Below are 15,625 nucleotides of genomic sequence, written 5' to 3' on the forward strand. Positions count from 1 at the left end.
AAAAGGAGACACAGCAGGATTCATTGGACATAACCAGACAAGGGGAAGCAAAAGTAGACACACTAACATAGGACATGGTACTGTCGAAATAAAACAGGAAGTGAACACAGAGACACAATACTAACACAGTACAGAGGGAACAAAGAAAGCAAAACCTCAGAACTAGAAAATCTTAATCAGAATGACAAAATACTTATTTTCCACCCTGATTTACGAATAAATTCTTTACAAATCCTACCATGTGAATTCATGGATTTTTTTTCACATTCTGTCTCTCACAGTTGAAGTGTACCTCTGGTGCAAATTACTGACCTCTGTCATCATTTTAGGTGGGGGAACTTGCACAATCGGTGGCTGACTAAATACTTTTTTGCCCCACTATATTTTAGATTTGAATGAATCATGAATGAAGAAGCATTACCAGAAAAATTAAGAAGAAAAGACAACTTGAGTGAAAAACAAATGACACTGTGGCTTTATTTCTGTTAACTTCCTGAAAATCATGTGTGTTGTTATGTGTGTGATCAGCAAAAAGGGATAAGAAGCAGCACTACCGTAAAACTTAGCGTTGAAGCTCAAGTTTGGCAGATAACGGATGGCAGGCGTGGCTCACACTTGACCACGGTGTTGGAGAAACTCTGAGCTCCAGGTCTTTATAATCACTCTGCGGAGCTCACAGAGACTGCAGGGAGGACAGGAGGACAGAGCAGACTTTGTGAATTATTTTTTATCTTAGATGTAATATAAATTCAACACAGGCCTCTGAGGAAAAGGATCGTGCTACAAACTTTCGTTTCTCTTCCAACAGAAAGCAGAGGAGTGCAGTTACTCAGAGACTGACTGGATTAAACACACCAAAGGTTTATATTCCAGTTGGACCGTATCTCTTACCAAGGTCTGCACTACGTATCAGGATGTGATCTTATTCAGGTAATATCAGGGTTCTTATAGGGGTTTGTTCACAATAGTAACTCATGCAGCCATTTTTCAGTCTCACTGACCAAACTTTTTACAACATGCTGCATTTTTAATAGTAAACTTCTGTTCAGTGCTTTTCCTGTCACACACTCATACATGTGTTTTGTCTGCAGCAGCTGTGTTGCTGTTAGATTGTATTATCTGTTTAATCTCTTCAACATGGTTTTAGTTTTCTTTGTAAAGTCAGCAGCTCTGTCACTTTTCTCTGATTCCTCTTCTGCTCGACACTCAGCTGACACTCAGTTTCATTTCCACATTCATGAAGTTGTTGTCCAAGCGAATCATAGGCTCCATGATCGGTCAGCAAACTGTGTCCAGGCAGACGGGTTGGATAAGAATAGCAGATTTATGTTTGATTACGCCCGTTTCCAATTCAGTTCCAATCATTCCTGGCCCCAGGAGGTTGATGGGGGTGGGAGATGGGGGGCAGTGGGTTGTAAGCACAATGTAGATGAGTGGAGGCTTAATGTACTTAAACTTCCAGTCACAGTGAATCAGTGTGTGTCAGTGAATGCATCATGTGTGCTTCATGGCTCCATGTAGTGGACTGATAGTAGAAGTAGAGCAGCTGATGGCAGCTTCCTGTGCCTCACACTGCTGTCTGACTGCATTCAGCTGATATTTGGACAGCACACATGATGGAAAGGAGGATTTTGGTTTATGTGCACATGAATGATTTGTGTTTCCTCTGCAGGTGAAGGTAGAAAGTGTGTGTGAGCTGATGTGAATTGAGCAGCATGGATCAGTGTGAGGACAGAGAGGAGGGAGTCCCTCCCTCTAAAAGCACTCTGTGTGGGGAACATGAGAGCCAGACCAAAGCTCAGAGGTGAGATGACCATCTCTAACTGTTCATGACTCTTCTCCATGTCACAGCTCAGCACTCACATCACTGCTCCATCATTATTCACACTCATACCTCTGTGTGTTGTTTTAAAGCCCAGAGCTGTGGGGCGTACCAGGCTCAGCTGGACATAACCCTGAAACTAATCCAGAACCTGGACCTGAACCCAGCTGTGTTTCCTTAAAGAGCAACGACTCGAAGGATATCGCTGTAAACTTTAACAAAACTCTGTTATGTGACAAAGAGTAAGTACATTATTTTTATGAGATTGTTCATCATGTCTTTAATTTATTATTTCCAGTTTTTCCTTCCTGTCTCATGAAGCTGTTACATTTATTCTTTTTCTTTTAGGATCAATAAGAGGCCAGAATCTCCTGGACCTGAACCCAGCTGTGTTTCCTTAAAGAGCAACAAGTCGAAGGATGTTGGTGATGACTTTAAAGGATGTTCTTCTGCTGCTGAGAGGTAATGTGTGCCTAGATGTTGTTCCTGACTCTGTATTTTTGAATAAATCCTCATGTTTAATATCAGCTCAGCTCTTTTTCACACATTTCTATGTTGGTATGTGAAGCGGTGTGTGTTGGAGTGTTTCCACAAACACAGCAGTCAGAGTGGAAAGAGTGGATGTTGTAGGAGGTGTTTGTGTAGTGAAGAGGCTGAGTGTCTGTAGGACTCCAGCTGCTCCAGCAGGTGTCTCCTTTGTGCTTTGCTTCAAACACAGTGTAGGGAGGAGCTTCCACTCAGGTGTTTCAGGTGTTGCTGGATGGAGGAGGACAAATAGTTTTTCCCTTCAGTGACACTTCAGCAGCTCAATGTTCTGGGAGATGTTTGTCTTTATGAAGGTTTATGGATTCTTGTTCTTACTTTGGTTAAACTGAGCAATACATTTTCCATCTAACATTTAAAGTAATTTTCCAGGTGAATAAAAGATCTGCAGCCTCTGTGATGTTTCACAGTCTGAAAGTAACAAATTCAACCAGAGTTCAAACAAAGGCTTAATATACGTGTGTGTTTGATATAATGCCAACAAGTACAAATAGGTGTTCTTACAGGTCTTAATCACAGAGGTCTGATAAGTCTGGTGACTTTCACAATCAGCAGTTTTTCTGCCTTTTATTGTATATTGGCCTTTTTAAAGCCCTTCAAAGTCTCCCACATTCATACAGAGCTTTTAACACCAAACTCCTTTACAGTCCTTCTCCTCTCACACACGATCACACGACTGATTTGTCTGCAGCAGCTGTGTTACTGCTAGTATTTTATTATGTGTGTAATCTCCTCATATTGTTCCTGTGGTTTAGTTTGACTTCCTTCTGCAAACTCAGCTGCTCTGTTGCTGATACACGTCTCCATGAATATGATTGATCAGATGCTGCCAACACCATGTGTTTCATGTGAGCGCTCAGCTGAAACCCTGGGTTGACTTATCGAGTTAATAACAAGCTTCACGTGACTGTGAATGCTAAAGTGAATCCAGATAAAGGAAAGAGACCCTGCTAATGTTGGACTCACTTCTTAGTGTGGATCCCAGGAGGAAGTTCAACATAGCCATTCTTTGTGCTAGCTCGACCAAACCTGAAACCACAGTGCAGGATAATGATTATCATCTGTCTCTGTCAAGGACATTTAAAATCCACAAATAACAAACATAATTATATTTGATCATTAAAAATCTCTTTTCACTTAAAAAAGCATGAGCACACTGGTGGATTACAGAAACATGAAAACTCTTTAACAGTAAAGTGTCATGATCCTGGGTCTGCTGACCCAACGTTTTGTGTTTAGTTTGTGTAGCCTTCAGGTTTCCTAAGTTCATCGTTATCATGCCTAGTTGTTTCCAGTTCATTTTTACCCCTCGTGTTCCCACTATGTTTAGTCTATCATGCCTAGATGTTTCTAGTTATTTTCCCCTCGTGTTTCCACTATGATAAGTCTCCCCTGCTTTTCATGTATTTCATGTATGTGGCTTATGTTGTTCAGTTCAGGTTGTCATGTCTATATCTCACTGTGTTTCCTGTTTTATTGTGAAGAGGTCTGGTGTGTCTGTGTTCATCATGTTCAGTTACTCTCCCCCTGTGACGTAATTATGTTCATGTGTCAGCTGGGCCCATGTGTTGCCACTTCCCTCATTGTCCTCCTGTGTCCATTTAGTCTGTGTGCTTTCAGTCTTTCTTTGTCAGGTCGTCCGTTGTATTCACCCGTTGTATTGCTCCGTTGTTCCTATGTCTCCGCTCCAGGTATCCCTGATTAATTAACTGATGTTGAAACTGGAGCTTTACTGACCTCTGAAATTCCTCCTAAAGTGTTATTCAGTGTTGTGACAGTCAGCTGCTTCAGCTGCTGCTGGGATGGGCTGTGGCAAAGAGAACAGAGAAAATCCAAATCAGAGTTTTTCTCTGAATTAAAAGCAAGGAAACAACAATATATTCTACATGGTGAAACTGATGGTTTCTAGTGTTTGGGTCTGTTTTTCTGTATTTATGCAGATAAAGTGTAAACTCAGATGAATTATACCATCAAATGTTAAAGGAAAATATGAGGATGAGTGTCTGTGAGCTGAGAAGGACGTGAAGCGAGCAGTTTATCCCAGAGCTCACTCTCTCCTTTAAATCTCAGTTTTTTTCTTCTTCACAGTTTATCTGTTAATTTATTAATGAATAACACTGAAAGAGTTTCTGTTATATGTTTCTGTGACGTGACTAAAGCAAATCTTTCAAATAATCCCACCATCAATGTTGACTCCTTTACTACGGTTACTTTACTTGAATTTCTTTGAAATGAACCAAATTCTTTTATTTGTTGGTTGTTGCATATTTAACCTCTACAGTCAGGAAAGGAGGGGATGAGGCCTCAACAATGTTGGGTTGTAGCTGTGGTTCAGGTTAGAGTGAGTGTCCATGGAATAAATGTAAGTCAGTGAACTGGAAACATGACTGTGTTTGACTGACTGAACATGACTGAAAACTTTGTTTTCCTTTTTAAAATGAGTCTAATCAAAGGTGGACAGAAGTATCTCCACTTTGACTTTTCTGTGTCACCATCAGAGCTTCTGCACAGTGTGGAGAAAGATCCAGAAGCAGAGCTGGACTGCAGATAGCCAGTCAGAGCAGCTGTGTACAAAGTAAGACTGAACATCTGTCTGCTGATGGACTCATTTCTGAAAACTGGACTTCTTCTGTTGTTCAGACATTGAAGAGTTTTCTTTCTCTTTAGTCTCATTGTTTTTCTTTCTTTCAGCAGATGTTGGTCTGCAGGAGGTTTTAGATGAACATAAGATCAGTCTGAGGAGGAGATGTGAACGTGTGACTGAAGGAAGTGATGAAACAGGAAGTAGAACCCTCCTCAACAGGATCTACACTGAGCTCTACATCACAGAGGGACAGAGTGAAGAGGTTCATACCCAACATGAGGTGAGGCAGCTGGAGACAGCTTCCAAGATGGACGCCCTCCATGACGCTCCAATCAGGTGCCAGGACATCTTTAAAGCCTTACCTGACCAACAGAGACCCATCAGAGTGGTTCTGACCAACGGCGTGGCTGGTGTTGGAAAAACCTTCTCAGTGCAGAAGTTCACTCTGGACTGGGCAGAGGGCTCCTACATGTGTTGACAGGCTAACAGAAGTACGAGGCTTCACTGACGCCCAGAAGGAGGAGTACTTCAGGAGGAGATTCAGTGATGAAGAGCTGTCCAGCAGAATCATCTCCCACATGAAGACATCCAGGAGCCTCCACATCATGTGTAGTATCCCAGTCTTCTGCTGGATCACTGCTACAGTTCTGGAGCACATGTTGACTACAGAGCAGAGAGGAGAGCTGCCCAAGACCCTGACTGACATGTACTCACACTTCCTGCTGGTTCAGACAAAGAGGAAGAAGAACAAGTACCATGAGGGACGTGAGACGAGTCCACAGGAGCTGACGGAGGCTGACAGGGATGTTCTTCTGAAGCTGGGGAGGCTGGCGTTTGAACATCTTGAGAAAGGAAACATCATGTTCTACCAAGAAGACCTGGAGCAGTGTGGTCTGGATGTGACAGAGGCCTCGGTGTACTCAGGAGTTTGTACAGAGATCTTCAAAAGAGAGTGTGTGATCTTCCAGAAACCAGTCTACTGCTTTGTTCATCTGAGCATTCAGGAGTTTCTGGCTGCTGTCTACATGTTCCACTGTTTCACCAACAGGAAGACAAAGGTGCTGAGGAACCTTCTGGGACAAACTTATTGGAAATCATCTCTGGATGATTTCCTGAACAGAGCCATGTATAAATCCCTCCAGAGTGAAAATGGCCACCTGGACCTGTTTGTTCGCTTCCTTCATGGCCTCTGTCTGGAGTCCAACCAGAGACTCTTAGTAGGTCTGCTGGGTCAGACAGAGATCAGTCCAGAAACCATCCAGAGAGTCATCAACAACCTGAAGGAGATGAACAGTGATGAAATCTCTCCTGACAGAAGCATCAACATCTTCCACTGTCTGATGGAGATGAACGACCTCTCAGTACATCAGGAGATCCAAGAGTTCCTGAAGTCAGAGAACAGATCAGAGAAGGAACTCTCTGACATCCAGTGCTCAGCTCTGGCCTTCATGCTGCAGATGTCAGAGGAGGTTCTGGGTGAGTTGGACCTGCAGAAGTACAAAACATCAGAGCGGGGACGACGGAGACTGATTCCAGCTGTGAGGAACTGCAGAAAGGCTGGGTGAGTCCAGATGTGATCATTAACATCATTAATTAGTGTAGATTAGTAGTTTAGTTCTTTAGATATACGCAGTACTAAATGACTCTCATTAGTTTGAGTTTCTTAAACCTGCTGCTGCTGCTGCTGCTGTGGGTCATTCAGACGCTGCTGTTAGAGAGAAGACAGAAATAAGAATCTATTTTTGTATTTTATCTTTGTAGTGAAATGAAGTCTAATGTTAAACACAGTGACAAATATCCAGAGCAGTCGCCGTCTGAGCTTCTCCTATGACTACAGACAGAACTACAGACATAGAGTTTAGTGGCATAAACATGGTGAGTGAGGATGAAGGTGCTGAGGAAGACTCTGGTTTAGTGTGATTAAAGTGTGATGTACTGATGAGTGGTTCAGAGTGAGGGCTCAGAGGTGAACCAGCTGTGCTCCCTTACTGCCAACAGTGGGACAAACTGAGTGAGAAGACACTGCTGACATCTGGACTGAACATGTGTCAAATATGTGAGCTAACGCTGTTGTCATAGCAGCTCATGGATTCACTCTCATTCCTGCTGCTGCTCCTGATGTCTGACTTCATGTCCTCATTAATCAAAGAGCTTCAGTTCAGTGTTTAGTTGTTGCTGCTGAAATGTCGTGCCTATTTTCTGCTGGTGGAAGTCACTGCTGTGTTTTTGACTGCTGTTTACATCCCCGAGCTAACTTCCTGGCAGCGCTTGCCAGACGTCATGATGTCATCAGTGCTTTATAGACTGTGGGAGATTTAGGTTGTAACCACAAAGTGTTTGTGTCCGTACGCTGCAACCTTCCACACCATTCCTTTATTGTACAGACTCAGCAGCAGCTCCATGGATCCCAAATCCAAGAGTGGAGAACAGATTTGAAGTGTGTCACATCCATGCAGTCACAGCTGTTTCCACCATGTTTCCACTGATATTGATCCTGTTCAATGACACGTTTCATATCAGTGAATATGTTCTTTAGGACGTCCACTGACATGTTTAAGTGTCCTGCTGGAAATCACTCAAATCATCCATGAAATCCATGAAAAATCCTTTTAGTGTTTCTAACTTCACCCTCTGTCCTCTCTCTCTCTCCATCCTCCTCACTGCTTCTTTCACTGATAATCACACAAACATCGTATTCAGCTAAAAATAACACAATAATATCATCTGATGATCATTATTATAAGAGCAGGATCCATATTTGATATCAGAGTAACACACTGCTTGGTGATGTGCAGTCATCATCAGTGACTGTGGGTCAAACAGAAGCTCTCTGATTGGTTGCTGACCTTGGTCACCTGTCCACTCTCACCTGTTTGTGTTTGCTCTCTCTTTGCTGTCTCCATCCTCTCTCTCCTTTCTCTCCCTCTCTGTCTTTGTACGTCACTCAGGTCCAATGGAAACAGTGACATTTACAAACCAATCAAAGACAAACTGATCCATGTCAGGTTATAACAATATTCAAAGTGAATACAGGCTGCTGCTGGACACAGACAGGTAACATCATTTTGACTTGCTGTCACCTGGATCTGGACTCATAAACACTGAAGCCCTGAACAGGAATACAAATCATTTTCTGCCAACTAGCGACACAGCAGCAGATAATGGCTCAGAAAGCTAAAATGAGCCAATCATTTCTGTGTTTAGTTCCCCTGAAATCAGATCTGATATCAGCAGCTCTGAGTTCATTCATCATTATTGTCCAGTGATGAGATTTCTGCTCCGTTTGGTAACAGTCAGCAGGTTTTTCCTGTGTGTGGACGTGAACAGTCGTACCTGACAGCAGGTAGCAAACAGAGATCATCTTTCCAGCTGGAACTCTTCACTGAGCTGAACTCATTCAAAATGTTCTGGAGTCAAAACAGGAAACAGTCCAAATGTGTGTCTTCACTCTGACTCTGGATCAGATCTCAGTGACAGACTGTGGACATTATGGAAGCCTAAATGTGACACCATCTTCCTCCTTCATCTGCAGATTAAAGCCAAACAAAGATTCTCATTAAAAGTCTGCAGGTCTGAGAGAGATTCAATCGTTGTGTCATGTCAAACACAATAAGAGGAGCTGAAGCACAGATGTGAAGAGCAGATTCATCAGATTATGACCTCACTCTGTTTTGTCTTCATATACATTCAGTCTGTGTTTATAATGCAGATTTTCTGCTTTTATAATAACACATTTTATATTTTCTATCATCACAGACTGACTCAGTGTGGACTCTCAGAGTCTCACTGTGAAGTTGTGGCCTCAGCTCTGAAGTCCAACCCCTCCCATCTGACAGAGCTGGACATGAGTGGAAACTACAACCTCCAGGATTCCGGGATGAAACTTCTGTGTGCTGGACTGGAGAGTCCAAACTGTGGACTGGAGACTCTGAGGTGAGTTCACTGACTGCGGCTGTTGTTGTTTTTCTATATTTCAGGTCTTTGATTGATGTTTGAAACTTTCTTTAGTTCCCAAATGTTCAGGATGTGTCTGAAGACAAATGTGAAGAAGTTTGAGTGCTTTCAGAAATGTTGTCTTTCCAAACGACTGAACAACAGTTTTTCCTTTTGGCTCCAAACAGAAGTGACAGACTTGAGCAGGGTTCATTTAAAGGCTGACAGAAGTGGAGTGGTGATGGGGAGATGTTTGACAGGACAGTGTTTCAGCCTCCACAGGTTCATGTTGTGCTCCATCAGTCAGTGAAGATGAAGTCAGTGCTGATGAGGCTGTAGAGTGTGTGAGGGATGTGAATGAGGATGATGAAGATCTGATGATAGCAGATAAAAACAGGCTGCAGAGACTTTGAGCCATACAGGGCACACAGTGTGTGTACAGAACAGCTGAAATCATTATGGAGGCCTCACTGGAATATGGAAGCATCACAGTACAGCTTCAGTGAAGCATTAAAGTCTCTGATATGAGATGAGAAATGAAGCAGCCAGAGCTTTTTCATGAGTGGAAATCCACTGTGACTGTGAGCTGCTGCTACAGCCTCCAGATTAGCCAGCAGCTCATCCTGCTCAACATTTTCTCACCAACTTTAATGGAAGTGTGATGTTTTCAGCTGGAGTGATGGTCAGGGTGGCCTCCCTCTCCTCTTTTTCTCCTCTTCCTCTTTCATTTGTAAAGCCACTTCTGCTGCTGTCATTCATTTGGAAGTCCTGTAGCTGAGTTTGGGAGAGACTAACAGCCTCGGCAGCAGAGGGGAGAAAGGCTGTAACACCACCACTTTACTCTGTTCTACCTGTCACATCATTTTATCAGGAAACAAATATGCTCATGTTTTTACTATGTTTGTCTTGAAGATGTAAGAAGATCACATGGTGCTTTTTATTATTGTGTTGGTTTGTTTCCTGTCTCTTGGATGGAGCCCAGCTGTGCGTGGCCCCTGGGCCTGTGGTCAGAGTGTGTGCTGGATAAGCCGGCCCAGGATGAGGCCAAACTCACATGGGATGAAATGTCTGTCACATAATTGAGCTTAGTGTAGTTTCATTTCTGCACAATTTAAGAACAACCAAAACTTTGTTCTGTCTTTTCTATGTTATACTGTAGACTTTCTTTGATACTGTATCCAAAAGGAGCAGCTTTTACTTTGAAGGGGAGCCGTCTCTGTTTCCTCTTCACGTTGGATGATGGAAGCAAATGAGTGTGTGATGTTCTTTCAGTGTTGCACTTTGTAGACGCTCCCTGAGCACTGGTCTCACAGCCAGCTGCACATAGAGACCAGTGTTGTTAGTCCAGGTCAGAAGATGACTTGTTGGAATGAAAATGAGCTTGTAGTTTGTCTGCTTGAATAATGTGACTGGAAAAAGGTGTTGGACTTCAAATATGTCCATTTCTTTCACACTTCACCTTTAAAAGTGAAGCCTTGTGGTTCCTGGAAGGAAAAACATGACTTTTTCAAGTCTTTGTCCTGTTTTTTATGAGAAATGTACGACTTTAATGTGAAACATTCAGAGTTTTTTCTCTTGTTGTGTTTGTTTGAAGCTGCTTCCTGTTGGCTTCAGCTGTTTGGAGTTTCCATTTTCTAAACTTCTCCATTCTGAACCTTCTTCAGCTCTGAACAGATGATGAAACACTGAATGATTTCAAGCTCACACTTTGTCTAATAAACTTACATCTTTCATTCTTTATACAGATTGATGAACTGTGGTTTGTCAGAGATCTGCTGTGATTATCTGGCAGCAGCACTGAAGTCCAACCCCTCCCATCTGAGACAGCTGGACCTGAGCTACAACAACAAGCTGCAGGATTCAGGAGTGAAGCATCTGTGTGGTTTCCTGGAGAGTCCAGGATGTGGACTTGAAACTCTGAGGTCAGTCAGCATGTTTTAGTTGTGCTGAGATGAATATGATGTGAAAGTTGTGCTGACACTAAACTGCAGACATCAGGCTGATATTATACTGATCCACACTGAGGATCTTCATGGTAAAGTCTGTTTTCTTCTTCTCTGGTTTAGTCCATTGACTGCAGCAGAACAATGTTCACATTTCAAACAGTGAGACTCAACGTATGGCCGGCGGCCCACACGCGGCCTGCCCACCTTTCCTGATTCAGAGAGAGGGGACCCTGATTAACTGTGTAGTGTTCTTCCTCACAGTTCTAAGTATCAGACACAACAATGAATAATCCACAGCTGACTGTCTTTAGCAGGTCAAAGGTCACGGCACACAGCAGACAGTGGGAAATATTATAATTCTGATCATTTATCAGCACATATCCATATGTATAAAAACAAAGCTGACACTGTGAGACTTGATCAGAGGTGTGATCATCACAGCAGAGGCCTTTGTGTCAAAGTCACTGAGGATCAAACAGAAACACATGAAGCAGATTTTCCTGTTCTGGCTTTTTATAGCAGATAACCTTCAACATATTCTGCAGTCTGATAGGTTTGTAGCTTGAACCCATCCGCTGGAACGTTGAAGACAATATAATTACACTGCAAAGCAAGACACAAGTAGGCAAAGTTCTTCATGTTTCTCGTGCACGGGAGAGAACCGGACAGGCGCCGTTCCCTCGCCTGACCCCAGTTGCTCTCCTCCGTTCTCCCGTACCACTGTTCTTTTATTGAGGTTACATGAATATGCATAGGTTCATTAACATATGACATCTACATTCACACAAAGAGTACCTTGCCTGTGTGTGTGTGTATGTGTGTGTGTGTGTGTGTGTGTGTGTGTGTGTGTGTGTGTGTGTGTGTGTGTGTGTGGGGTCAAGATGTGACCCTGTGAAGACTCCCCAAAGCTGGTGCCAGGACGTCTGGGTCCATCTAACAAAAGGCTCTTATACTTAAACAGATATACGTGTGTTTGCTATACCATAAATCAATAAGAAAAGATAAACTCTCCTAGGGAGTGTGATTTATGCCAGGACACTCTAAAGAGGAATGAATGCACTCCCTTCTACACAGAGTTGTTACAGACCTCCTAGGATGGGACATTCTTTCAATCTACAATTGATTATATACTTCTAAGCATATATGAGTAAATGTTTCTAAGCATAAATGACAATCAACAATACAAAACCTATCATTCCCCCCTTTTGACCTTTATGCTAGAAAAGTTCCCAGTTATGAATACCTCATGTCTGACAGTTTCAATGCAAACATTCTTATACTCAGCATTTGTCAAATCACCCTAAATTACTGAAAAAATACACAGTTTAACAAATGTATTAGCAGTTATCCCATTCATTGATCTCATCTCAGGGCAAACTGCATCCTACAAGCAAACAAGAAATTGTTAATTTAATAGTGAAAATAAGAAAGTAACATTTTCAAAAACATCTCACCTTGGTGATGCTTCCTCCGGGTGTGCACATCACATGTCTCCCTGCAGAGTGGTTTGAGTTCTGCAGGGCGTCATTAATGTCTCTTCCAGTTGTTTCCATCACTGTCCATAGGACCAGAGTCCAAATGTATATAGAATAAACATCCAATCATCCCAGTTGGTTTTGTTGTTTGTCAACATGGGTCTCAGCTATTTCCAAAGCTGCAGACCTCATAGGAAACTGCTGTTATCACCACCATAGCTTCTGGTTCCTGTGCTTTTCACAGAATCATGATGTCATCCTTAGACTCCCTCTGCATTGTCGATGGAGCTTGGCACGCCCCCCTCATCCCTCGAGTTTTCCTGTCCCAACGCTGCTTGCTGTGGGAAGTCTCCTCTTGATCTTCTGGAAGCTCAGTAGCGCAGCACTCTGTGTGATGTCTGCTGTGCTGAAGGTGATCTCTGATCCTCCTGAAGCCTCTCTCCTGGCCTCAGCTCCCATCTTGTGGACGATCCTCTCAGGCACTCCTTCTCGTCATGGATAATCCTGATTTTGGGCCTTCTGGATCTGAATTGGCCTCTGGAACTCCCCCTTGGTACAGCCCTCATTCCAACGCAGTTTCATGGTCCTTGCTGTGGCTCCAAGGTCTGATCTCATGATGGGCCCCAACCAGCTTGACCTTTGACCTCAACCACTGCCTGGGCTATGCCTGGAATGTTTCTCGCTTCTCACTGCTGCACCTGTATTTCAGAAAGACTTCTATTTGGAGAGCATGTCAACAATCATCAAACCACATTCTTTAGTTCAGTGAACTTCACTTATAGACCATCAAAGCCTCATCTGAACATGGATGCACCACTTGCATAGGTTTAATACTTGTAAATAAACGGCTAATCACACAAATCACTGCAACAATAATAGTAAACATTGTTTAATGTTACTTCTGGACCCCACCTCTTGACGCATGGACACTCTCATGCGTCAACTCACCAAACCTGGATCCCTGTCTTAAAAACTGGCTCCACCAGGAGCCTGCATACACACCATCATGGCCTGGAAAACAAGATCTGGAAATAAAATCAAACTTCACACTTATAAACAATTGTATCATAAGAGTAATAAGCAGTCAGCACGGGCAAGACAAGTGTCATGTGCAGGTTTTCCCAAATCATTAAATCACTATTATTACCATAATTCGCCGCAGACATGGATCATCCCATGTGCTCAGTTAACATTAATGTAATCAGTGACTTCTCTTAAGCAAAGTCACTCAACTCAACAATCACTATGAGCTCAATAGCCCATCTTCAACTATTCCATAAACACTGAATCCCTTATATATTTTTCTCATGTCACTTGTCTGCTTCCGCTGACTCCTCTACATGCAGTCTCAGAAAAACAAACATTAGCAATACACATTGATCATCCTGGTGGGCAGGCGTCAGCCATCCACATTCCAGAGGTGCCATAAAAACACCATAAAGTTAGCCATCCCTAGCCGTGGAAAGAATGTCATTCACATATAAACCCAGAAATCCTATAGTAGAAAAACATTAACTAATCCTCTTATAAATCACATGATCAATCACATGATTAATCATCTGCTGTAAAAAGAAATGTAAATGTTAGCACTGCGCAGGTGTGTACACTTTCTCACAGTAATGTTTGTGAGCAACACAAGTTAGTGAATGACACACACATAGTAAATTCACAGACTGAGAATTTAAACCAAAAAAGGTTAAATTTTCAGAGTTCACAAACATAAAAAAATGGCATTTAAAGGGTTAAATCATCACGCAACCTCGAATGTTGCTGTCATCTTTCTGCTCCTGTAACAAAAAACACATAAATTCATCCACCCTTTTGTCCTGTCTAGGTGGAGGTTAACCTTGAGTCGTGGTCAAGTCCTGTCAGCTTTTACCAGTCAGTCAGTTTGTTTTTTTATTTCCATTCATTCATTCATTCTTTCTTTGCTGATAGTGGAACCCGTCGTCGCATTTAGTTTCCACTTCCAGCAAAATGATGTCATCTCAAAAAGAAAAAGAACTTTAGATCGGATTACATCGCTGAATCCTTTTTAGGCCGGGACTTTCATTTAATATTGTCCCAATAAGTGGCTTTCTCCAGAGCCCATTTTAATGTGGAGAAACTCACTTGGCTTTCTCAACAGGTCGTATAGCACTTTTAATTCCTGATGTGCAGATCTGCTTAAAGAAAAGAAATAGACAAACAAAATCAGTGCCTGTTCAAAAGATAAAAATGAAAAATAACAAATTATCAAACCAAACTTTCAGTGCACTGTGAAAGTATCAAAATAAAAAGGCCTTGTTAAGTCATGACACAAACTCCTCATCAACTTCACAACAGGAGAAGAATCATCAGTTAGATTCACTCCAAACCAACCATCAGCTGCACAACACATAACATAACCCTAATGTCTTATTAGCTATGAGTTTAATCACCAGGTCTGTGCTCTTCACTCATTTAGGCCACAGATCTATTTTATTCAATTTTCCTTTTTCCCTTCATCATAAAACATGTGACATGCTGTCATGCACTTCACAAAAGAAGTTTGTTCTGACGTATTCAGAGTTGTGTATCTAGGTACAGGATTCACTCGCACATCAAAACAGGAAACTCAGTGTTTTAGAGTCTCCACTCAACACACAACAACTCCAACACATCCCATTCACTCGTGCTAGAATTCAGTCACCTTTCATTAATCTAAAACCGATCAACTAATTTGCATACCAGCTATTAACCAATAAAGTCGACAGGACGACAGAAAAGCATGTTCAAAATAGTATCACAAAAGACAATTTCCCTCATACAGTAAATTACTTGTGCTGCATCAATCAAGCAGGAAGCTTCTCCCAATTTACTATATTAACAACTAAATTTATTGTCTGATCACTGGTTGGTAAAACCAGGATCTTTTTTCCCACAAAAGTTAAATTGTTGTCCTGCAACCTAGAGAGTCAATTTTTTGCATTGGATAAATTCAGTATTTAATAACAAGTGTCTGCTAAATTGACACTATTTTAACACTGATGAAAGATAACAAGCTGATTTCCATTGCATGTGTGTTTGTGTTATTAGGCAGGTTTAATGCATGTCTGTGGAGCTGCATATCCAGCAGAGCATGTTCTTAAAAGCTGCCTTTCCTACACACTTCTCTGCTATTATTTAATCATTTCTTAACTAATGTGCTGTGAGTCCACTGGTCTTTGCATCACACTGTACACTTGTATCCTGTACCATCTTGGACAAGATGATAAACAGACTCACGCTTAAGATGTTGTCTAATCTTCATGAGTCATTTTGTGTTTGTATTAGTCGGGTTAATACATGTTCTGTTTTTATG

General features: G+C 42.1%; 2 protein-coding genes and 1 long non-coding RNA gene across 3 annotated transcripts in view; all 3 read left to right on the forward strand.

Moving 5' to 3' along the window:
- Positions 1–15,625, forward strand: part of LOC113011575 (NACHT, LRR and PYD domains-containing protein 12-like) — a 374,200-nt gene that overhangs the window by 316,913 nt on the left and 41,662 nt on the right. The window lies entirely within an intron of this gene.
- LOC145425197 (uncharacterized) lies at positions 661–2,059 on the forward strand. Its single transcript, XR_013905861.1, has 3 exons — positions 661–930; positions 1,673–1,804; positions 1,915–2,059. It is a non-coding gene; the product is annotated as an uncharacterized LOC145425197 (long non-coding RNA).
- On the forward strand, positions 4,749–5,427 carry LOC145426145 (NACHT, LRR and PYD domains-containing protein 12-like). The gene is made up of 3 exons (XM_080299678.1): positions 4,749–4,756; positions 4,864–4,940; positions 5,057–5,427. Exons 1-3 carry the CDS (start codon positions 4,749–4,751, stop codon positions 5,425–5,427), a joined length of 456 nt encoding a protein of 151 aa, XP_080155804.1.

Source organism: Astatotilapia calliptera, chromosome 3 (genome assembly GCF_964374335.1).
Source record: "Astatotilapia calliptera chromosome 3, fAstCal68.1, whole genome shotgun sequence".
NCBI classification, from domain to species: Eukaryota; Metazoa; Chordata; class Actinopteri; order Cichliformes; family Cichlidae; genus Astatotilapia; species Astatotilapia calliptera.